Genomic DNA, 24,324 nt, shown 5'->3' with positions numbered 1-24,324 from the left:
ATTAAATCCTATGTGAAGAAGATTGGTAAGAAAACAAAAAATTAAAAAACGACCAAGTACTAACATGATATCCGACGCATATATAATGAATTCAGGAATTATTCCGTTCAGTTAAAAATTTTAGGTAATGCTGTATTATAACAGGTGTTATGCCGAAAAAGGCATCCCTGCCGTAGAATGCATGCCTGTCTCTAAATGACCGATTGGTCGCTGATCTGAAACGAGTTGAGCTACTTTGTCGAGTAAGGCTACCGTAGTGCTAATCAACAGCCCCCAAAAACCCGTAAAACTCTAACCCTAACTCCAAAAAAACCCCAAAAAACCTCTAAAACCCTAACCCCCAAAAACCCCCTAAAACCCTAACCCCCAAAACACCCTAACCTCTAAAAAACCCATGACCCCCAAAAAACCCTTAAAAGCTCAACTCGTCGGAACACCGGCATGCATTCTAAGGCAGGGATGCCTTTTTCGGCATAACACCTGTTTGTTAGGAGCCGTTAAGTTAAGTATTCGCATGTCTTCTGAAGGAAATATTCCGTTCTATAATATCACAGGCTACCGGAATGTGAAAAAATTCGGTAATCGTATGAAATATTTCGTATGTCAGTAAATTATTCGGTACCACAGTAAAACAAATAAATTCAATTTCAAAAGCAAAGGCGTACGTTTTCAATAAACGCTTTAACGTTCAACCAAAGTATTTTAATCTTTATTAATGTCATTTTTTCTTAAGTTTTGTTTGGTTATATCGCAAAGTTTCCGAAAGCCCTACGTAGCTGGCACATAAAGGACATCTGCAAAAGTTTTTAAATTACAGTTCATACTGTGGACTGTGCTGTACAGATGTGAAAGGTGATCCTGAACCGGACAAGCGGTTACAGAAAATTGATGGATGATTAAGATACTATTAAGTTTATGCGGAAAACCACCGCTTTAAGTGCCCGGTTCTCACCGGTACGCAGTACCAGCACATCTGTCTTTTTCTCTTTACACCACTGTCACCTCCAATATTTCCTGGTACTGAATAACAAGTGGAGTACCAGTACCTGCTTTCCCCCACTTAGATCACTGTTTAAAGCCTTCAGCTTTTCCAAATAAGTTTACTCCCTAACTAAGGATCACCCAGGGACAATCCTATGATACGCGAACCGCAAGCAAGTAGCCGCAAACTCTTCACGTTTCGCTTCAAATTCATAAAAAACATTCAGGATTTTAATCACTGAGAAAACCTGTCCGATCTGCAGACCGCTTGATAATTTCTAAGTTAATAGTTTGAGGTAACTATATTAACCTTTATTGCAATAATAGTCTTTATGTTTCACTGTTAAACTGAAACTACACCGTAACACCCGTATCTCGCTCCTTACCTTCCAGATTGGATCCTCCACCTCTTATATTTTCCAAGTATTTTGTAATGAAGTCAGCGCAGCACCAATTCGGGCGCTTTCACTTCCTTTCGGAGCGGCGCTCCGGCTGTACAGGAGGGGTTTGCTACGGCCTGCCTGGACGGGAAACCGCGGTCCGCTCAGCACACGTCGCCTGTGGCTCCCGAGGGCGATTTCAGCGCAGAAACCATCGCGTCCGTTTCTACTCCGCTACTCCCGGAGGTCTCGAGCCGCTCCTCGTTACGTCACAGCGCCAGCAGAATACCCGGCACGCGCGAGTGGCGAGTTCCGGGAAGGTATGAAAACTTAATGGGACGGCTGAGATGTGCCGATGATCAAAGGACACGACGAATCGTTTCTGGTCGTCTTTATTGGTTTAAATTATTTGGAAAACTGTTTACTCTCGATGGGATGTTCCACATTCTCTTGATTTGGCAAGTTTCGTTTTTTTTTTTCCACAAAACTGAAGAACACAGTTGAGTAACTGCCGGCATTTCAAACTCTAAAGCTAACGCAGAAAATCTTACGGCAAATCAATATTATTCCATTATAAACCTAAAATGAGCTATATCAGAAGCTTTGGGGTACTTTGCAAACCTTACATGCAAGGTAAAAAAAACTATCGTTGTCAATGCGTGTATAGACTTGTCTCGAAAATCCAATGCCAGCCAGCTGACCAAAGTTGGCAACCCTGTAACTGTTGGATATTAAGTATGCTCAAAATATGATTCCACAGGCGTGGTTCTTGAATTAAGAAATTAACTTGTGCTTGAGTAATGTGACTGTTGGGCAGGGCTATTTGTAATAGTGGAAGAAGAATTTCCTGTTGGTAGGCCCCGTTAGTTTCGTCATCAATGTATGTAAGATATACGTTGCTCTTATGTTATTGTTCTTGCTATGTTTCATATTAATCGATCAAATTAAAGCATCTAATTTTAGAACCTCACGATCTACCAGAATTGGTAATAACCTCTCTTGAAATAGTCACTCGTTAAGGATTAAAGCTGAAAGACAATAATATTGCAGTTAATACGGGAACGTCACAATGCATACGGTAACCGTGAAATATAATTACCTGTAACGCATATAATAAAATTAGCCATTTTCAAAATTTGATGAAACTTGTCTAACATGACAGCGCCACCTGGCAGATTTAATATGACTTGCACCTTAAATCTGTTAGATTTGGCTGCCCTTGACCACAAGTCAAATGTCTTCCCATTATGCAGTGGCGGACTCAGATTGTTGGAAGGACAGGGGCAAAAAAATAAAAAGGGCACCAACTGCATGGCGTGTGACCACCCTCGTGCCCAAACACACACACACACAAGTAGATACACCATGCATGGTGAAATACTGTTCTTAGGTCACAGTTATCGGTCACACAGTGACAATCAATAGGATAAAACACTATTTTAAACGTGACCTTCCCACAGCTACAAAGATCAGCATAAGGCCAAGTCAAAACATATCAAGCAGATATATATTATACACACACACACCACATATACATATATATCCATGTGACTTACAGGAGGCTAAGACATCTTTTGCTTTGAAAACCACTATGTATATGTTTTCCCCCTGCCCGTTTCTATAATCAAGGTAAATGGAAATACGACTGAACCACCCAGTCATTTTACACCATTGGATAACAGGTAAACTGCAATGTCTCAAACCATTGATATAGCAGCAATTTTGAATTTGTGCTCATCTAGAAACGCGAGATCAAGATCAAACAATACTGTGTTACCCAGTTGTAAGGTGGAAGGCCATCCATTAGGACAGCTCCTCACATTCTCACACATGGAGGTACACATTATACAGCACTGCATCGCATTTCATCCACTGGAGGGCCATCCATCAGGACAGCTCCTCACATTCTCACACATGACCGGACACCCTATATAGCACTGCATAACCTTTTATCAACTGGAGGGCCATCCATCAGACAGCTCCTCACATTCTCACACTTGACCGGACACCCTATACAGCACTGCGTCATATTTTATCCACTGGAGGGCCATCCATCAGGACAGCTCCTCACATTCTCACACATGACCGGACACCCTATACAGCACTGCGTCATATTTTATCCACTGGAGGGCCATCCATCAGGACAGCTCCTCACATTCTCACACATGACCGGACACCCTATATAGCACTGCGTCATATTTTATCCACTGGAGGGCCATCCGTTAGGACAGCTCCTCACATTCTCACACATGACCGGACACCCTATACAGCACTGCATCATATTTTATCCACTGGAGGGCCATCCATCAGGACAGCTCCTCACATTCTCACACTTGACCGGACACCCTATACAGCACTGCATCATATTTTATCCACTGGAGGGCCATCCATCAGGACAGCTCCTCACATTCTCACACTTGACCGGACACCCTATACAGCACTGCATCATATTTTATCCACTGGAGGGCCATCCATCAGGACAGCTCCTCACATTCTCACACTTGACCGGACACCCTATACAGCACTGCATCATATTTTATCCACTGGAGGGCCATCCATCAGGACAGCTCCTCACATTCTCACACACAACCAGACACCCTATACAGCACTGCATCACATTTTATCCACTGGAGGGCCATCCATCAGGACAGCTCCTCACATTCTCACACACAACCAGACACCCTATACAGCACTGCATCACATTTTATCCACTGGAGGGCCATCCATCAGGACAGCTCCTCACATTCTCACACTTGACCGGACACCCTATACAGCACTGCATCATATTTTATCCACTGGAGGGCCATCCACTAGGACAGCTTCTCACCCCCACCGGCCGCCCAGGACTGCAGTTCGACACCCCTGGTTTAGACTATTGTAAGGACACCTTATAGCAGGGGTGTCGAACTGCAGTCCTGGGGGGCCGGAGCCCTGTGTAGCTTAGTTCTTTCCCTGTTCCACCACAAATGATTCAGCTCAACAGCTATGTGGTAATTAGCACAAGAAGTTGAATCAGGTGTGTTAAACCAGGGGAAACCCAAAAATGTGCAGGGCTCCGGCCCTCCAGGACTGGAGTCTGATACCTGTGCCTTAGGGCAGGGCTATTCAACTCTGGCCCTCGATTCCAAATCCAGGCCTTGTTTTCAGTTCTCCCAGATAGTTCGTTTAATAATTACTGATTCTGATTGGTCAGAGACTTCACACCTGGCTCACAGGTGAAGGAAGGCTGGAAAATCACCAGGGCTCGGACCTCAAGGACCGTGAGTTGAATAACCCTGCTGTAGGGCACTGCATCACATTCTCTCCACTAGAAGAGCACTTATTGAGAGATTTCAAAGTCATTGTGTATTTTGTAATACTGATGACCTAAAGTTCTTCAAAATGATAAACTAGAAACTAAACTCTTAATTGGCCACCTACCATTCATATTAAACATGTCATCCAATTGGCCAGGGGCAAAGCAGACTTTTTTTGGTCACTGGTATGCCTCGTACGGACTATACGGAGATCTGATGTTCGGATGTACTGCGTTGCTCTATGTTTCCTTTTAATAATTGAAATGGATTTTAATCACTGATATGGTCCGTCTCTGATATGATGTATGGATTCACTGGGAGAATGAAAGCGGATAAGCACTGGCATGGACTTCTAAGACGTGACGTATTGTTACTCCATGATGTCAATGATATGGATTTTATAAGCACTGATATATACTTTGTATTACTGGTGTGGCATTTCTGACTGATTTATTACTGACTTTTTAAATGTGACATGTTGTTGCACTATGATGTGATTGATACGGACTTATCACTGATATGCACTTTAAATAATGTGTTGCAATTCGCATTTTACTAGCTCTGTTTTTACTTACATGGCCTTATTTTTATCTTTGATATTTAGGTCATTTTAAGCTGCAAAGTTTAACGGTTTGTTTCAAACTGAATTTCGTTGTATATTAATATGCAATGACAATAAACTGTCTATAAGATTATGGTATCACCAAAAATCCGTCACATTGTAATATTAATCTATTTGGTGAAATGCTGACTTGTCACTATGAAAGTATTGACTGCTGTCACTTTGAATCTGAATACTATTTACAGTATTTATGTCCTGAAAAGAAAAAGTTCTTGCTGTTCTTGCTGTGATTATTTATCCATTCAGTTGTTCAAAAAGTTTAATCTGGATCAGAATTATCCTGATTTGGAAATTCCATGTTTTGCTCTCCAGGATCAGGTAAATCCATCCTACTTTTGTGCCAGATTCTCAAAGCAAAGTTGACATTTCAAGAGACAGAAAATAGCACAATAAAATAATACAAATATCCTCTTCTATATTCAATTTCTTTTAAACAAACCCCCTCATCTGCCCAGGTCAGGCCAGGTTGGGGAGCATGCGCTGATGCAGCGTGTTGCCGCTCCTCGGGATTCCAGCCGGCAATCCCCCAGGCAGATACAGGGTCCAGTCCCACCCAGGAAGTGGCCATCCATCTGCCGCAGTCAGGTGTTACATGGGCGTCCCCTTGGCCTGGTCCAGCTGCTTGGGTCCTCAGCAATGATACAATGATGCTTAGAAAGATATCGGGAGCACCACACACCCCTTTCCAGCGACCTCATGACCCCCCATGCTCTCCCAGTCCATCTGCTGACTTCATAGGAAGAGTCACCACAGACATGAATGCCGCTGCCGAGGAAAATGAATCTCTCGATGAGGTTGATATTCTCCCCGCAGACAGACACACTACTGATGGCTGTGACCAAGAAGTCATTAAAGGCCTGGATCTTGGTTTTTATCCAGGACGCCCGCAATCCCAGACACTCAGACTCCTCGCTCAGTCTTTCAAGAGCCCCAATCAGAGCCTCCATTGACTCAGTGAAGATCACAACCAACGACAAGTAAATGAAAACAAATATACATAATTCACAAATATATTATGAATATGTTTTAAATCATAAAAAAGTCAAATGTCACACAGTTAACAATAATAAGGGACGTAATCATTACTTTTGAGTGGTTCATCTCTGGTGATTGTGTCTTTGTAATTAATGTACAGTGAAGAATGACAGATCAAATGTATGATCAAAATAAAATAGACAATAAAATGTCTATCTTCAAAAACAAATGTTTTCATTATTTTGAATTAATTTATGAAGAGGAAATATGCTCTTATTGAATCAGGTCAATTCTGAAACTGAACTATGCAATATTAGTGTTTTATTTGAATTAAAAAATTCAAAAGCCTGCGGTTTCAATACTACTAGTGATACAGGCTTAATATTATGGATTTTTCTACAAGTTTTGTGTAGTGAAAACTAGTTGTTTTCATGGGAATCTGAGAGGGTGACCAGGGAAAATTTTCTCAGACTGGGTGATTTGATATGGAATCACCATAAACATTTAGTACAAACTACCAAAACATTTGGGATGTCATGGCAGGTATGTATATTTATACAAACTATTATAATGGAAAACTTTTATATGAGAAAATGGTCTAACACCAAGCCAAATTTAATACACCATTATGAGTTTAACACATTAGGTCGTATAAAATATAAAAAAAATATTGTACTCTAACCGACACACTTTGTATGTAATATATCATCATATGCATACTACTTTCTTGGCTATAAGTTATGTTTGGAATGGTTAAACATCAGTGCATGCTTTCATAATTCTGTAAAGAAGAAAATAAAACACAGAATATGTAGCTTAATTGAAGCAACGTCTTTTAATAAAGTTCATTTTCAATTTTCATAACACACAACTACCTCATTGAATTTAATTTTCTGACAGATAAAAAAAAAAAAATCCAAGGATAGAGTTAACGGAATTTATTTCTCTGAAATTAAAACTGACAAAACTAGTCAGTAAGATTTGAACAATGTACCCGCCAAACTTCATCAAAGGTGTTTTGCACATATAAATCGCGGATAGATATTACAAAACAACTCATTAGTACCATGTGAAAATCAGCAACAAATCCCCCCATGTTAAATTCAGTGTTTAAAAGATTAGATTTATAGCGCAGTGCTATGGAATGACAACTTTCTCTAAATGCTTCGGATTTATAGCCATGAACATAACTTTAAGATCCAAATAGCTATTCGTTACTTTAAATTCAATGCATCTGCTTCCGGTTATCAAATTTGGGCACAACCTGTTACTTCCTGTTCCATGTCAATTTGGACATTTTGCGGGAAAGTATAATTCATTTTCCACTTCATACAACAACAATCGATAACTGTTTAGTGCCTGAAAAAAAAGATTGATGGCCAAAAGACCTCAACACAGTAGACAGACAGAAAGCAACCACTGACATTTCACAATTTCTTTTCATTCCCCAAGTGAATCGGGCTCATATTCATTCATACCCCACACTTTGGACTGTTTGGGTCTATGAGAATTATTCTGCAAACATTTATAAAACCCATAATGTACATTTGCAAGGCAAAAATGTATTGAGACCATATAGCATAAAAAGGGCTGTGCATGCACCATATTAACTGACTCCTGTCAGCTATATCCCTCCGCATCCTCTATACTTTGCAGACAGCTGCAGCCTTTCAACAACCTTCACTGTAATTATCCATTAACCCCGAGTGCAACAACCCCAATTCAGTTCTATTTTTTGAACTCTTGACCATAGGAATTAGGTAGGAGAAGATTGAGTGAAAACAGATTAAAGCTGACAGACTGAACACACTTAAAAGGATAGAATAATTCCAGTTAAAAGCAGAAAGTGCATGAGATTAGTAGAATGCTAATTAAAAATCAGCAACTCATGTTAAACCATCCTGTCCTTTGGAACTATAATTTCACCAGAACAAGAGACTGACAGGACAGAACAATAAAGATAATGGAAACAAAAACATTCCAGTAAAGCAGCCGCCACAAACGATTCTGTGGAGGTGGTGGTAGCGTTGTGGTCTGGTTTACAGGTGGAGCTCAGTGTGGTTAGTGGATGGACCTTCTGGTCGTGGGCAGCCAGACTGATGCTGCGGCTCACAGCTTGGACTGCAGTGGCTTCAGGTACTTGTAGTAGGACTCATGGACCTGCATGATAATTTAAAGTAAATTTAACTAAAATGTTACCTCTCCTTCAGCCATATGGTAGTATACTGGACAGGCAGGTGGAAGATGGATTGATATCTCAATTGCAGGATAAGATCTGAGATGTAGCCCTTAGGGATATCTGAAGCACTGAATGAATGCTCAGTTTTGCTACATAATTCACACCACCTACTTCTGTCCGGTTAAGGGGTGACTTCTTCGCCCACTCGAACATGTGCTCGTAGACATTGCCGTCGTAACGACCCAAGGAGGAGTTCAGCATCTCATCCCGGTAATCGAAGGCGTCCACCAGCGCCACGGCGTTTGTCCTCAGCTGGGCGAGTAGCTCCTTCGTCCGCTGGGAAATCTGGGACACCTGGGGCATGCTCAGCAGGCCGGCCTGAACCACACGCGGCGGGAGCAAAGGGGGACGGTGTTTATGGAACCACGCGACACAGCAATTCTGACACCACGAGGAGATATACAGTACTGGTACAAAGGTAGGCAGTCAAAGGAAATGTTTCAAGGTATTTGTGTAGTAAATGTACATTTGCTCAGAAGGGAAAAAAAAAAACACATTTTAACATTAGAACACATGCAAAAAAAAAAAAAAACAGTAACAAAGACTAACAAGAATCCAAGAATTCCAAAGAGTTACTGATGTCTACTTGGATGGCTAGATGAACACCGCTTCAGTTCCCAAACCTCTCCTCAGGGGCACCTCAGCCAATCCATGTGTTTATTAAATTTCACAACCAGCTAACTGTTGAACTGATAAAAGTGAATGAGGTACCGATTGGCCATACTACGTGGGGTAGTAGTCAAGAAAAAGAAAATACATGGGTATATTGGATGGTTGCTACAAACACAGGGATGACTTTAGGAGAGGCACTGAAATGGTTAAGCTGACACTTCGACAGACATATGATTTTACACCAACACGAAGATATTTTAAACATTCTTTGACTGCCTAAGACTTGCGCAGTACTGTATATTCCCTGCAATGGATGCTTGTGCCATCCACAGCGTGCCCTCTGCTGGCATAAGCTTGGCATTACAATATGCCTGGGTGGAAAACCGTTCACAGAATGCAGATGGACTTTCAGAACAAGAGTGTAAACTACATATGGATGATTTTCAGCCATTTTGGTTTCATCGGTCTTACAGTGCAGGCTTCGGGAGAGTATCAGAGTATCCGTACCAGCAGGAAGTCCCCGGTGTGTTGGGCAATGCCATCCAGGGCATAGAGCAGTGCCAGGGTGCTGAGGACGGAGTGCACCCCCACGTCGGCTACCTCCCCCAGCTTGGCCACAAACATCTTCACCACCACATAGTGGCAGTGAGCCTGGGTGGGGGGGACAAAAGCAGGGAGATGATATGAAAGTGAGACCACCCCACTTGACCCCGGTGCCTGAAATTACTATCGTACGGAGAGCTGCTTACATGGGACGCCCTGACCAGGTCGATGGAGGTTTGGTTCCAGGCGTCCTCTTTGCTCAACCTACGCTGAAGTTCCGCCTGCAGGTTTTTGGCTGCCAGCTCCACCAGCCTGACGTGTGATATTTCACATTATTTAAAAGCAGCGATAGCCGCCAGCGTCGCGATGGGTCCATGTTGAAGAGGATTCCGTGAATTGGCGAGATACAGATCAACGACACTCTACAGCATCTACCCAAGATCTCGTTAAGTTGTGAACTTCTAGTATTAGTAAACATGCATAAAACAGAGTTGAGATGCACCCATTAGGAGCCTCGTTATTAAATAGTAATCCTACAGCTGTATAGTTGGGGTCACACATCAACAAGCCCCACCTTCCACTCCACCGTCTCTCACCTTGCGGCCCGAAGCTTGTAGGCCTCCACCAGGCTGGTCAAGTCATTGATATCGACCACCGTAGGCCTGGAGGACACCGGCTGGGCCTGTATCCGTTGCTGTAGCTCATTCAGGTAGGACACCATGCCGGAGACCTTCTGGCCCTTGCTGGCCTGTGTATAGCTCTTCACAAGGTACCTGCCGGCGACAGTGAAGAATCAGGTCGATGTAGACCCACCTCTACAAGGATCTGAGTTCCTTAAGCAGCATCTGCCTCAGTATGAGACCTGACCTGGCGGTCTGCAGCATCATGACCGTGTTCTCGCCCTCGTAGGTACAGGTGGGCGTGAAGGTGACGTAGATGTCGGGCAGGCTGCTGCAGCGGGAGTAGCCGTGTCCCCCACAGGCCATGCGGCATACCTCGATCCCGCCGTTGGCCGCCCATGTGGTGAAGGCCTTCAGGCCTGCCGACAGGGCGTGCAGCTGGATAGATAGTGGGAGGAAGTACCATAAAAATGCTGTAGATGTTCCCCAGAGCACAGGAGAGGGGGGTGGACAGGGGGTGGGGTGGGTATATACCTCAGGCAGTTCGCTGAAGTCACCCTGATTGATGTCCCCAGTGATGCGGTGGTACGTCTGGCTCATGAACTGGCCCAAGAAGTGGAAGGCATAGGCTGTGGCCAGCAGGGGAAACAGCTTGTGCTGCTGGGTCTGGTAGTCCAGGATCTGAGGCTCGGGCTCACTGGAGGGAGAGGGGGGATCGGGAGCAGAAATGAGGGCCCCATCAGAAAGGACATGAAGGTAGGCTCCTCATCCAGAAGCCTTACCCTAACCCCATCAGAAAGGACAGACATATCATTCTGATCAGCTGACCTAAATACAAATGTTGCATTTCTATCATTAATTCCAATAAATACGGTTTCCATTGTGTCCATTGTGTTGTGCCGGACAACAGACCCACATGGAACATCAGTCACAAAACACGTTAAAATACAATCAAAAACTGCTATTGGCCTGATCCAGTAAAAATTAAAAAGTTGTGCAGGTTAAGGAGTTCCATTTCATTTGGCTTCAAAATCCCATCCATTTTCTAAACTCTAAACTAAAAGAGGGGGTAAAAAAAATTGTACCTTTGCTTATCACTGGGGCTGTTCCCTCAAGGGTCCATTTCTGTACCTTAAAAGGTACACTTACAAGGGTACAACCCCAGTGACAAGCAAAGGTACAAATTTACTTACCTTTATTAAGGTCATCCTTAATGCACTATAATTGCTATAATAAGAGTTTAAAATCTGGCACTCTACTACATGAAATTAATCCATTCTACACCAAGTGTAAGGATGTGTGGCTGAGCCTTCATGCCATAGGCTCATGTATGTCGCTTCCCCACTGACCCGGCTCGCAGCTCAGACTGGTGCCGCACGGCGCTGTAGCGGATGGCAATGGTGCAGGCCTTGGATAGGGCGCGGGCCGACTCGCCCACGATCATGGAGCGGATAAACACCATGGTGCCATAGGTCAGCTTGTCGCTCGGGGGTTTCCGGTAGGTGCCGTCCGGTTCCACCTGGAGCAGACGGACCCACATGGAACATCAGTCAACAAAAGACCTTAAAACACAAACCGAGAACTGCTATTGGCTTGATACAGGTTGTACAGGTTAAAGAGTTCAACTCAGTATTGTTACTTTATTGGCTTCAAAGTCTTCAATGACGAGGCGGGAATGACTCATAGTGTGTGGCTGTGCTCCAGAGACGCCTTAGTCCTGGTCACGCACCTTGGCATACTTCATCAGCATGTAATCCCGAGGGATCCGCACGTTCTCCAGCTTCAGGAAGCCATTGTCCACCTCGTCAAAGCCAAACTTGGGCCCGATGTCGCCCACCACCACGCCTGGAAGGAGGGACAGAGACTCAGCATGTCGGTCACTCAAGGAGGCAAACAGAAGAGCAGACGTGGAGAGGGCCGCAGGAAACGGACAGCACATGGAGAGTGGCGGAGAGGCGCAGTCGAGCGGCCAGTACCTGGCAGGGGCTGGTGGTTGCTCATATCGCGGATGGGCACGAGGAAGGCATGCAGGCCGTGGCAGTTCCCCTGGGTGTGCAGCTGTGCCAGGACGACGGCATGGTTGGATGTCTTGCCCACTGGATTCCAAGCAGTATTAATAATATTAATAATGGCGACACTATGGGGAAATTCTCTTTTTGCCTACCCGATCATGCTCTCCACGACACACAGACATACGTGTAGGTGAAAGCAAGCTTGGCAGCGAAGGGCAGCCACCTGCAGTGGCACCAGTGGCGCTGGGAGTTACGGGCCGTGCTCAAGGGCCTACAGACGTTACTCTTCTGTAGAAGCTGGGCTCGAATCGGTGACCTCCCTATCACAGGCACAGAGGCTTAGCCCACTGAACCACACGCTGCCCCAAACTGAGGAAAGCTTACAACACCTGGTATTCCCATGCAGTCTCCCCTCCAAGCACTAACCAGGCCCGACCCTGCCTAGCTTCCGAGATCGGACAAGATAGGGTGTATTCAGGGGAATATGGCTGTTTGACCAGAAGAATCGGCATAATCACTCTACCGCCCTGAGCTTCTGGAACCGGCGCGGCCCATTTAGACAGACGTCACATGGATCGCATGTTTGGCCGGGCTGCTACTATGCAAGGGAGCGGTTACTCACGTCCGCCTGGCCACCATTTTATAGAGGTGACCGTGGGGCTGTTGAGGACAAACTCCTGGGTGGATGGATCGTAAGTGGCTGTAGTCTCCAGCCCACGGATATGGGTACCTGGAAACAAACGCAGGCAACACAAATCAAACTAGAGTCAGTGGGACAACCTGCAAACACATGTAGCCCCAACCTCAGCACACACTAGCCACATACATAGGGAGAGCTCCATCTGCCCACATGCAAATAACACCATTTTTGTTCATTTTGATGTTTGTAGCATTCTGGGAGGGATTCCTGCAGGTGTTTGACAGCACAAGGAAACAGAGAACGTGTTAATTTTTAGCTCCTTTCCTCCCATTAACGGTGAAAGCAGGTGACAGTGTCATGCAATGTGCAGTGGAGCGTAAACATCCACAAAAGTAACAGAAAGGACAGATATTAAACCTCACACATTTGCAGCACCTTGCAGAAACAGAAGCAAAATAGTCTGATTCTGGAAGGCGGGGGAAATTCAGCACTTTCAACTGGAGAAATTGCATGCTGCTCCCAAGCTGAAGGAAGCAGAGAAGAGATAATGCGACCGAGAGCCACCCGCTCCGTTACCGTGGCCCATCTCGGTCTGTGCATAGGTGCCGATGATCTTCAGATTCCATGCGGGCGTGAAGAAGGCGTCTTGTTGCTCGGGTGTGGCCTGGTTCAGCAGCGTGGGCAGGAACATCCCCAGGTGGAGATCCAGGGGCTCGGTGCGCCCACGCTGGACACAGCTGCATCGAGGGTGTGCGTGCAAGTGTCCGTGAGTCAGTTAGTGTGGGTGTATTGAGATTTGCGGAGATAGGAAAGGAGATGGTATTTGCATGGAAGAAAGGAAACAAGGAAGAGTTTGGGGATTCCGACGAAGGGAATGAAACGAAAATGTGAAGAAAAATACAAAGGAGGTGTGGAGATAGAAAAAGAGCCGAATGGACGTAAGGTGTATGAAAGTGTGCAAGTGCGATCACCCAGAAAACAAAAAAACAGTGGAAGAGAGGGAGAGATCAATTTGTCAGCAATTAACGCATGCGAGAGACTCATGCTGATTACACAGCTAAAAAAAACAAACTCAACATCCCTAGAAATGCTGAATTCAAGGGAGAGATTTATATACCATCATGGAAGCTTGTTCTCTCTCAAAAATAAAGGAAAACTCTAGGCAGATTGTTAGGCATGTAACGATTAATTGCAAATTGGTTAAAAATCGATGTAAATGTATGGCGATTTAAACCGGCTGATGTGGAAAATGAATCACTACTTTAGGAGTACTTTACGGTACTTAACAGAAAAACTGGTGTAATATTACATTTGATTTCACGATGTCAGTTCGATGTCAGATGTCATTGCGTATTCACGTTGACATCGTACGTTAGTTTTTGGTTTTGACCGAACGAGAGATGGCGAGCGAATTTCAAATTCAGGACACCCCCCGATCTAAAAATCAGCGGTGTGGCAGCGTTTTAGCTTTCCAGTAATCACAAACGAAAATGGTGAGAAAAGTACAGACAAGGTAAAAACTGCGTGCAAACATTGTAAAAGACTGATAACATACAGAAATAGCACAACGAACATGCTTCAGCATGTCCACCGGCACCAGTGAGCTCAACTCACCACCGCCACAGCAAAGATTATTAAAAGGACAAACCACGCTCAAAAGCTGCACATGCAAGCCTTAGTTTATTTCGTAACGCTTTATATTAAGTGCACCATCATAATGCATTATGCTTTTACAGAACATTCAGTACACCTTCATAATGCATTCATAGAACATTCATAAGCAGCCTGCAAGTACACCTTAACATCCTAACATCCCTTAACAGCTTTAATATACATTAATAACAAACGTTACATGATTATACAATTATGATGTTTGTTATTAATGTATATTACAGCTGTTAAGGGATGTTAGGATGTAAAGGTGTACATGCATGATGTTTATGAATGATTTCTGAATACTTAATGAATACATTATGACGGTGTACTGAACGTTTTATGAATGCAATATAAAAGCATTATGAAGGTGCAGTTAACAGATACCGTTTATTTTAAGATAATTTTTTTTTTTAATTCAATTTCAGTTGCACTGTTAAGAAGGACACATTTTGCACCGTTTAGAAAGATCAATAAAGGAAAATTTTTGAATAAATTTGTCTGCAGCTCATTCTGTTAAAAAAAAAAAAATCATGAAAAGATTGTATCGTGAACTCAGAATCGTGAATCCTATCGTATCGTGAGTTGAGTGTATCGTTACATCACTACAGATTATCCACGAAGCTTCACTTTTCAGTTATTTTCATTGTAGGAAGAAAACTCTTAACTGACAAAAATGATCTGCTTAAGAAACAGCAGGCTCCAGAAGTGACCCCACTTTCTAAAAGTGGTTATAGGATGCGGGGTAAACATTCGCAACAGTTTTTGGTATGGATAAATTTAGTATTCTAAGGCGTTCGGTCATTCCTTACCCATACAAACATTGATAAGCTGTAAGCGTGTAACAATGAAAATGCCGGTGGACTCAAGTATTTTATTCAGGTCCACAGTAAGTTGTTCCATTACGAGTTGGGAGGGGGTATATATGTCATTTGCTGAAAGGAGAACATTCCAAAAGAGAAAACCTTTCCTGAACAGACAGGCTCTGCTCATGCCTGAAACGATGACGTCTACACACAGACCACAGACATGTGAGAAGCAACCAGTCTGGCTTCACCTCCTGCATTCCCAAAGAACAAAGCTATAGGCCTTTTCACAGACTGAACCTTTATCAATCACCATCAATCATTAATCATTCATTTGACAGCTGCGCAGATCACAAGGTTTACAGTAATTTCCATTCTGGCCAAAGTTAATTATTTGCCAATTACTGATTTGCAAAGCAAGACCAAGTTCAAGGCTTTAGAATCAAATGTAAACAAACACGGGACCACAGTGACACAGCAGGGACGGGCATTAAAAGAGGACAGAGAAGGCAGAAGAACCAGACAGAACGAAGAGATCTACTTTTTATATTTGTTCAAGTAACCAATTCGAGTTTGTTCCTTCAGCATGTCTTTAGATAGAAAACATTTCAATCTTCAAACAAGCTGCATTTTCACCACTTCCACCCCCCAGCTTCGGTAAGAGCCATAGAATTTCAAACAGACACCAGCATTAACGAAACAACCATAAGCAGCCAGTGTGAAAACCGATCATTTCAAGAAAAGCTGTTAGTTTTGTTAGTGAATGGTGTGCAAATGGCTGAAAAGGCTAGTCAAACACTTGCAGGAATCCAGAATCTTCCAGAATGTCAGCTCTGGTTCAACCAAGACTACAAACACCTTTATAATGTCTGTGTCATCTACTACAAACACCGCTGGGCAAATGGGCGTGAGGAATTCTCACAGATACAACCAGGAACACATCCAAGCGTCTGCGATTGGACTGACCGTGTCCCATTTCAGTCTGGGCATAGGTTCCCAAGACCTTGAAGGACTCTGCAAGAGGAAGCCACTTCCTGCGCTGCTCTGCGTCGCACTGGGCATATAACGTGGGCAAGAACATGGTATAGTGGAGACCCAGAGCCTCATGATGCTGCCCATTCACGAATCTACGAGCAGGACAGACACAAAGGCTATCAGGCATTTAATCAACAGGATAGCAGGTATATGGGACAGAAAGAACGGCTACCATTGTGAGCCCACAGACTTATCAATCAGAGGAATGCAAGAATGGGATTAAAACAACCAAATCTGTAGTTTAATCGTTTTATTCTGCCTCAAAGAACATGTGCATGTACTGTACTGTCCTAAAAAAGACAGCACCACTTTTCTTAAAAAAAAAAACAAAAAAAAAAGTGTTTCAAAAAGCAAATACATAATACTAAACCCTAAAAGGTACAACCAGCAACCTTCCGATTCGCACAGATCCCGAGCCTGAGTCACCACTCTGCCCATAATTCACATAAGCAGAAATAGAAAAATGTGTTGTCTTTTTTAATTTTGAAATTGCATTATACAATTCACGTCTAAAATAATTCTAATGAAAATACACTTTGACTTGCAGAAAACTGTCGCGCACAAGGTATTGGCCAAAGAGCGTTTGACAGAACTGTCATTTAGCTGTAACTGAATAGCTTATGTACCATTAAGCAAATCATATTTATAAACCCCATGCAACAGCTCTTTTACCACAAATAAGTAAAGTGCCTGCAAGCATCACAATTACTGTAAACACTTCATAGCCAGGAAAAATACAATACACGATTGTAATAGTGTAAAATATGTTTACCGTGATTTTATAAGATACAATAAGGGCATGTCTTCGAGTTGTGAAGGTACATGTATTCGTCATGTACCATTCAGTACATTTCAGATTGGTACACACAATGAAACGAATACATTTATTGACATGAACGGAACCTAAATTCACAAGTAGATGGGCAACTAATGCTAATCGTGACTGAGTTGGTTATGGCTCATGCTGGTTAGTCAGTCATAAGTGGCCAACTGCCTGGCCATAAAAGTAACCTGTATATATTGCTGGAAACACATCCAACATGCTAAGGCATCTGAAATGAGATCATCTGAGTGTGTGTACGACCGGAGCAAGACTGAAATTGCCTCTGCATGTTAGTCTCCCTGTGGCATTTCAGGAGTTTTTGCCAAGAAATTCAGACTGGGCTACAAAAAATAATTTGCTACAGATATGGAACCACACTCTGTAGTAGAGAATACAGGATTTAGCTCATTATTATTGTTATGACGCTACATTTTTTATTTTTAAATATATTGCAAATATTTTTACAATGTGCAACTTTACAGGTTATTTTTAGTCTAAGTCACATCTGAAGTTAATATCCAAGTCTAAATCAAGTCTTTTTTTTATATAAAGCAAGTCTCTAGTCATAAAAACAGACTTGAGTCATGTCACTCAAATTTCCCACCTCTGATGAACAAACTTATCTTTAAATATCTTCAAATGTGGTTCCTGCATACAGAGGTGTGTTAAGTGTTGCCCCAAAAGTTCATGACGTACAAGCTTCAAAATGACTGAACATTTTTAAAAGGATTAGATAAGTAGTACAGCAAGTCTCCAGCATGGCCTTTCCCCTACTGCACTCACTGCTACTGGTATCTAGAGACCTTGGTCACTGTAACCTTGGCAGGGTACTGTGCTCAAACAGATATGCAAATTAACTAAAATACAGACGCTCCCCGGCTTACGATGGTCCGTGTTACGATATTTCGGCTTTACGATGGATATTCCAATTCCATTTTATCACTTGTAGTACATTATTCAATAAATTGCATGAGATATTAAATACTTTATTATAAAATAGGCTTTGTGTTAATGATTTTGCCCAACTGTAGGATACTGTAACCATGTTTAAGGTAGGCCATAGGCTAGGCTATGCCGTTTGTTAGATTAGGTGTACTGCACTAAAACGCCTACTGATATTTTCATCTCACAATAGGTTTATCGGAACGTAACCCCATCGTAACCTGGGGAGCGTCTGTATTCGAAAGTTTTAAATATAAGATGCGTTTACATACCTTTATCATTATTCAAAAAAGAGCAAATAAAAAAATTAAGTTACTAACACTCTTACAGTTGCCAAAGTAAAGACATTTCCATCCATCCTCCAGTTGCATATCCTGGCAGGGTGATATGATCTGGAGCCTGTCCCAGGCAGCACAGTGCGACAAGCAGAGGACACCCTGGACGGGATGCCAGTCCATCGCAGGACACAAAATCATACTCTGTTTTAATTACTACCGAGATGCCAATTGCCCTAACTGCTGGTTTTTGTACTGTGGAAAGTAACCAGAGTACCCAAAAGAAAACCACGCAGAACAGAGAACACGCAAACACCACAGACGCAGCGCACAAGTGGGACTCAAATCCACACCTTGCAGATGTGTGATGACACTGCAACATTCCCCTGCACAGCAGTGTTTCTCATAGCAGGTAACCATAAAAAAATGGATGGCAATCAATATGGTTGACTAAAGGTCACTTCAAAACAAACACACTTCAGCTAAATAAATGAAGATTTTTCACTTTGTACTCACAGCATACATGACACCTTAGTAACTTATATGTTGGAGTAAATTACACTACAGATGTGAAACTCCACATGCAACATAAGAGGCAATCTACCCACTTGTTAAGCAGTTAGAAGCCCTCAAATCCATGTGCAAAAAATATATATACACACTCAACTTAAGTGAGTGTTGATTCCAGTAATACATTCATAAAAACATTTCTACATTCGTATTCTGGTTAGGCAGATATAATATGGAGCTGCAGCCTTCTGCAGATATAAATCGCTTACGGTTTACATTCAGCAAATGACCATCAAAAATGTTATCCTCACATTTATAAAGGTTTACATTTTTTCCCCCCAACCAATCGAGACTCCCATGAGTTGCTGAACAGTAGGATGGCAACAGCTCCACAGTGCCTGACATTTTCTGACCTCAAGTGCCACAGCTTACAATTATATTCAGCACATTGTGCAGCGAAATACATGGTGGCCTAGCCCCAGACTCTGAGATAAAAGGAGATAAATTTTAAGAGACAAAACATGAAATATTACACATTAAATAAAAATAAAAAATATCGATGGTGTACGAAGCTGGCATTCAGTGCAAGTAGAGAAAAAGTCCAGGAAAAAATGTGCATGTTCCTTTAAATATCCAAATTGCAAGCGGAATATTGTTATATATGAACCTGAAATAGGGGGTGGCATGGTGGTGCAGTGGTTAGCACTGTTGCCTCACACCTCTGGGACCTGGGTTTGAGTCTCCGCTTGGGTCACATGTGTGTGGAGTTTGCATGTTCTCACCATGTCGTCGTGGGGTTTCCTCTGGATACTCTGGTTTCCCCCCACAGTCCACAGACATGCTGAGGCTAATTGGAGTTGCTAAATTGCCCTTAGGTGTGCATGTGTGAGTGACTGGTGTGCGAGTGTGCCCTGCGATGGGCTGGCCCCCTATCCAGGGTTGTTCCCTGCCTCGTGCCCATTGCTTCCGGGATAGGCTCCGGACCCCCCGCGACCCAGTAGGATAAGCGGGTTGGACAATGGATGGATGGATGGATGAACCTGAAATAATGTTTGTTTGTTTGTTTGTGTGTGTGCGTGCGTGTGTAGATAAATATAATAGATCGATAGATAGAGGCTTCACCTTTAAATATAACAAATCAGAAAACTGTTGTTGTTTGTAAGACAGGTAGAGGCGGTTTCTGAGGTTTTCCATACTTCTTGTAGGAGTATATTTCTTCGGGATCGGCGATGCCGTACTCCCGCATCTTCAGGATCATCTGCGCACTCTTCTTCACCGCCGCATCGTACCGCTCGCTGCGGGACATGAAGTTGAGGTCTTCATGCTGGAAGTCGGGGTCTTTGATAACCAGAGTCTCTACGGAGAGATGGGGAGAGAGGGTAACCGTGGGCACACTTCGTCAGTCAATTTCAATGCATCTGATTTCAGTTTTTACAATGAGCAGCAACAGAATTAGCAACAGCAGATTGTAACTGAATGACTTGTCTTCTACGTGGATTATGCGAGTTTATAGTATACGTTCAGAAGAAGAATAGTAATAGTAAATAAAAAAAACGAATAACGTGCATCTACAGCTTGGGATTTTAAAATGTACAACGGATTTAAGTGTCGTCTGTAGATATTACAGCGCAATGGCAGTATAAGGCATATAGTCTAAACCGCTACAGAAATTAGCTACCCAGCTAGGTGGCGTTTCAAGCGCCGGCCTATTGTCAATAATTATATAAAGATTTTTCCATACAGAAATACTGCATACTTTAAAAGTTGTGAACAACAAACACGTTAACCAAATAATACATTAGCATAAACAGATCTCTAGTCAACAATACGTATCTGATTACACATGGTTACATTTCTGATAAGGAAACCAGGGCTGCCGAAAGTACCCAACCGGGAAGAAATAACAGAAATATTTTGTGGTATTATTTTAACCCGCAGACTTTGCGCAGGAGCCCGACCGGCACAAACTGACCGATTTCTCGTCTCCTTCTGGTTTTCTCCGGGCTGCCATCCAGGATGTGAGTCAGTGCGTCCGTGTTGAAGGTGGCATTCTCTCGTTCTTTGCGAATGTCGGGGTTCATGGTGGCGACGGGGTCTTCTTCAGCTAAGATCGGACTTGCAGTTGTAGGATTATATATATATAGGAGCCGTTATGTAACACCACACAGTCCGGCCTAGGACATTAAACCTGCGGCACTAGCTGCGGGGCTGTCCTATTCTCGCTTCCTGCCTGCTTTCATGACTGGGCGGGGATGGAGGCTGGACAGGATCTAACGTAGGGTACTCATGGCCATTCATGGTGTGCGGGGTAGGCGCTTGGTGTATGTTTGCAGCGATGGATGGCCATTAGGATAAACGCGATCGGTTTCGTTTCATAGAGTAATTTATTAAGAAGTTGCATTTCGATTGTTTCCACAAAAGCCGTCCGCAAATCGGATCCGCATTTCCGCGACAAGTATGTATCGATTGCATGAACTGTTACTGCATTCAGTTTAGGCAAAACGTGCCACGTTGTTAGGTTCTGTATAAATATTAAGAAACCCGTGAACTTGAAATAAATTACATCAACGCTGTTACCTTATATTTTAAACAATCTAGTTTTGTAACTCGAAATGTGTATCTTAGTCCAACTAGCCTACAAGTTAAGTATCGGATTAGCTCCTTGCATGGGCGTCGTTAGGTACGATCACAGTATTTTAAGCCGAGCCGCGAGTATTTTAGCCGCGATGCCAATCTTCCTTCAGAAAAACAAAAGTCAAGCGCTAGGTAATCTTGACTTTGCCCCTGATGTTTTCAATAGCTAGAAACTCCCCTGGCTCCGTGTAGACGTTAAATCACGCGAAAAGACCGTTTGAATGGAGAATAATAACACATACTCCACAAAGATGAAGTTCATATAGCACTTTCTGGTGTGCAGGGACATGCTTCCGGAACCTGGCGTCTTCCACTTTCCCTGGGAAATCAGTTCGGTCCAAGAAGGAGCTGCAGTGAGAACATATGGCAGGTTAAGAGACTTAATAGCTTCTATTAGAAACGCTAAGCACTTTGCTTGTAATGTATACTTCTGAACAGTTTTTCCCTTTAGAGTAATAACTTAAGCACATTCATTATGTGCAGTAGCCTGCTAGAGATTTTGTGTGCTGTGAAAGCATAACATATTGGGCCCCCAACCCTGGGTATGATGTTAAAATGCATCCAGGGGGATGGAACTGTTGGGGATTGGAACTGGCGTGGTGCTGATGTGTCACATGCTGCACAGATGAATGGATCGATGGATGGATGATGGAGGGAATAACTAAGCCTGATGGATGAGTAATGGATTGATTAATGGATAGATTGGTAGATGAATTGGTTAATGGGTGGATGGATGGGTAATAGAAGGGAATAACTTGAATGGATTATGAACTCTGGTAGGCAGAACTCGTATAGAGTGAGCGATGTCTTTTATGTCCCATGGACCCTCTGCTTGGCCATTCTGCTGCCCCGATGAGCCGGACCGGCCTCGAACGCCTCACATGACCCGATAAAGTTAACCGATAACACTGCTCTTGTGGTAGAAAAATTATAAATTCCGTCTAAGAAATAAAGCTCCGGACAGTTTACTTATACATTTGTACTACCATATAACATATTGCACATGGCCTACTGCGACTACTTTATATCTACAACTGTTTGCGCACCAGTTGGGGCAGCTTCGAATCTCTTCCTGCAGGCGTTTTCTCCCCCCCTTGCTCCGCTGTTGATCTCTCCAAGGTCTGATCTCTCTTCAGGGTCTGCGGAACCAACTCTAGGCAGCTATCACAAAGCGAGGTCACACAGTATTCAAAACAATCTCTTCTTGCCTAAGACATAACAGACCCACTATGCCTCCCCTCCTTGGCCAACCAATGTCCAGTTTCCTTTCCACACTCTCAGTGCCAGGTAAGGTCCTTGCTAGAGTCATCCACAATGGGATCGTCTATTAGTGACTCTTGATTTACACCTAAGAAGTCTAGCATTGACCGCATCCTGGCACTGTGGGTTCTCGCCGAGCACAAATCTGAATATTGACAGGGTTTAGGAGCCTTTGTTTAAGTTTCGTAAATAGTTTGATTCAATCGAACAAACTGCCCCATGGAACATCCTGAGACTTAACGAGATCATAAAATTGCTGGACATCATGTCCAGTCTGTACACTGTACACTATGAATGTTGTGCAGCCTGAACCTCTGTCATCTTCCCAATGTATTCTGGGGTTCATCAGTGGTGTGTTACTACTCTGTTTACACTTACATGGACTGGGTGTTGGCCAGGGTTGTGGGGTCCAGTGGCTGTGGAGCATCTGTTGGTGAGGAAAGATTTTCCAGTCTTGACTTTGTTGACCCCAAACCAATCCAGTCCAGTTAAATTATCATCATACCCCCACATGACAGATACCCCTTATTCTGTGCAGCTCTTTCTCTGCCATTCTTTGCATATTACTGTTTGTCGCATATCATTAATTCTTACTGATTAAATATGTCTAAATGTCTTTCATCCAGCCACTATGTTCTGTATGCTTTACTTCTCCTTGTCTACTTTCTAATCTTCACAGATTGCTGTCCTACCAGCCTGAAGTTTCTGAGGCCGTCTTGTCCTCACAGCACTTATCAGTCCAATATGACATTACTGTCCATACGGCCTTTGTGGAGCCTTTCCTGCCCTCACTACACTCCCACTACATAGTGTTGGGGGATGTTGAGAGGACAGAGGGTAAGGATATTACTTCACTCTTGTCTTCTCCTTGATGTATTATCAAAATGTAAAGCATATTTTTTTGTATTGTGTAACTGTTGTGCATTTGTGTCAGGGGATGGCGTGATGGTGCGTGCACGTGTGCTGAACTGCGTGGATGGTATAAACCTCGCCCTGCTGCAGCAGGCCATCGTGGAGCAGAGGCGCTACCTTCAGGAGAGAGATGGTGAAGCTCCTGTGCAGCCGACTGCGCAGTGACGATCCACAATAGGTGGCTTCCTCTATAAGCGAAAAGTGACTTGGAGCCAGTTTTCGCTGGAGAAGCATCAAGGCAACGAAAAGGTTCTTATAGTATTAAAGTAAGAATAATATGGTTGCCGATTTTGGGTGTAAAACATTTTTATTTATTTTTTTAGATAAGTTTCTTTGAATGTTGAATGACCTCTTTTTTTATTGATAATCAAATTTCTTTCCCACTGTTTTGAAAGCTGGTTTGGATAAGTTATAATTCAGTTATTTAATTGATTTTGAGTGGACTTAGTGAACATAAAAAAGTTGTTTTTGTGCATGAAACTTGCTGTATATTACATGCACAACTGCATTGTCATCATGAATAAAAATTTTTATCTTATCTTCATAATGTGACA

The 24,324-nt window shown here is 43.1% G+C and overlaps 3 protein-coding genes and 1 long non-coding RNA gene across 6 annotated transcripts in view; 2 read left to right on the top strand and 2 right to left on the bottom strand.

Moving 5' to 3' along the window:
* The window catches only part of LOC111848177 (inactive rhomboid protein 2), a 29,100-nt gene extending 27,447 nt beyond the window's left edge, over nt 1-1,653 (bottom strand). The window contains exon 1 of one of the 2 annotated variants that reach the window (XM_023819989.2): nt 1,368-1,653. The gene's annotated coding sequence lies outside the window, so the exon portion shown is untranslated. The remainder of the gene's footprint in view (nt 1-1,367) is intronic. The other variant, XM_023819983.2, reaches the window with a different exon arrangement.
* Nucleotides 1,553-6,483, top strand: LOC111848216 (uncharacterized). The gene is made up of 2 exons (XR_002839250.2): nt 1,553-1,681; nt 5,735-6,483. It is a non-coding gene; the product is annotated as an uncharacterized lncRNA (long non-coding RNA).
* Nucleotides 6,484-7,070: 587 nt separating this feature from the next.
* Nucleotides 7,071-21,221, bottom strand: acox1 (acyl-CoA oxidase 1, palmitoyl). Of its 2 annotated transcripts, none has more exons than XM_023820026.2 (14): nt 20,937-21,221; nt 20,161-20,320; nt 16,346-16,506; nt 12,903-13,010; nt 12,245-12,364; nt 11,998-12,113; nt 11,618-11,787; nt 10,803-10,965; nt 10,516-10,706; nt 10,245-10,421; nt 9,855-9,960; nt 9,613-9,756; nt 8,605-8,811; nt 7,071-8,414 (listed from the first exon to the last, which is right to left on the bottom strand). In XM_023820026.2, the coding sequence occupies exons 1-14, from the start codon at nt 21,043-21,045 to the stop codon at nt 8,364-8,366; spliced, it is 1,983 nt and encodes a 660-aa protein (XP_023675794.2). In that variant the 5' UTR covers nt 21,046-21,221; the 3' UTR covers nt 7,071-8,363. The 2 variants fall into 2 exon arrangements, with proteins under 2 accessions (XP_023675794.2, XP_023675785.2); XM_023820017.2 differs by lacking the exon at nt 16,346-16,506 and adding an exon at nt 13,497-13,657.
* A 24-nt stretch (nt 21,222-21,245) lies between these two features.
* On the top strand, nt 21,246-24,317 carry ten1 (TEN1 subunit of CST complex). The gene is made up of 3 exons (XM_072712176.1): nt 21,246-21,968; nt 23,538-23,695; nt 23,793-24,317. Exons 1-3 carry the CDS (start codon nt 21,886-21,888, stop codon nt 23,933-23,935), a joined length of 384 nt encoding a protein of 127 aa, XP_072568277.1. The 5' UTR covers nt 21,246-21,885; the 3' UTR covers nt 23,936-24,317.
* The last annotated feature ends 7 nt before the right edge of the window (nt 24,318-24,324 follow it).

Source organism: Paramormyrops kingsleyae, chromosome 5 (genome assembly GCF_048594095.1).
Source record: "Paramormyrops kingsleyae isolate MSU_618 chromosome 5, PKINGS_0.4, whole genome shotgun sequence".
NCBI classification, from domain to species: domain Eukaryota; kingdom Metazoa; phylum Chordata; class Actinopteri; order Osteoglossiformes; family Mormyridae; genus Paramormyrops; species Paramormyrops kingsleyae.
Note: the sequence above shows the minus strand (reverse complement) of the source record. Positions and strands in the feature narration are given on the sequence as shown.

What these genes read in the sequence shown, in the direction of transcription:
- acox1 (XM_023820026.2), bottom strand. Translation starts at nt 21,045, where the DNA reads ATGAACCCCGACATTCGCAAAGAACGAGAGAATGCCACCTTCAACACG. An exon ending in ACTTCAGCGAACTGCCTGAG is followed by an intron (nt 10,707 to 10,802) that starts GTATATACCCAC and finishes CTATCTATCCAG; the next exon opens with CTGCACGCCCTGTCGGCAGG. An exon ending in CACCCCTTAACCGGACAGAA is followed by an intron (nt 8,415 to 8,604) that starts GTAGGTGGTGTG and finishes ATTATCATGCAG; the next exon opens with GTCCATGAGTCCTACTACAA.
- ten1 (XM_072712176.1), top strand. Translation starts at nt 21,886, where the DNA reads ATGCTTCCGGAACCTGGCGTCTTCCACTTTCCCTGGGAAATCAGTTCG. An exon ending in GCAGTGAGAACATATGGCAG is followed by an intron (nt 21,969 to 23,537) that starts GTTAAGAGACTT and finishes TAATCTTCACAG; the next exon opens with ATTGCTGTCCTACCAGCCTG. An exon ending in GGATGTTGAGAGGACAGAGG is followed by an intron (nt 23,696 to 23,792) that starts GTAAGGATATTA and finishes CATTTGTGTCAG; the next exon opens with GGGATGGCGTGATGGTGCGT.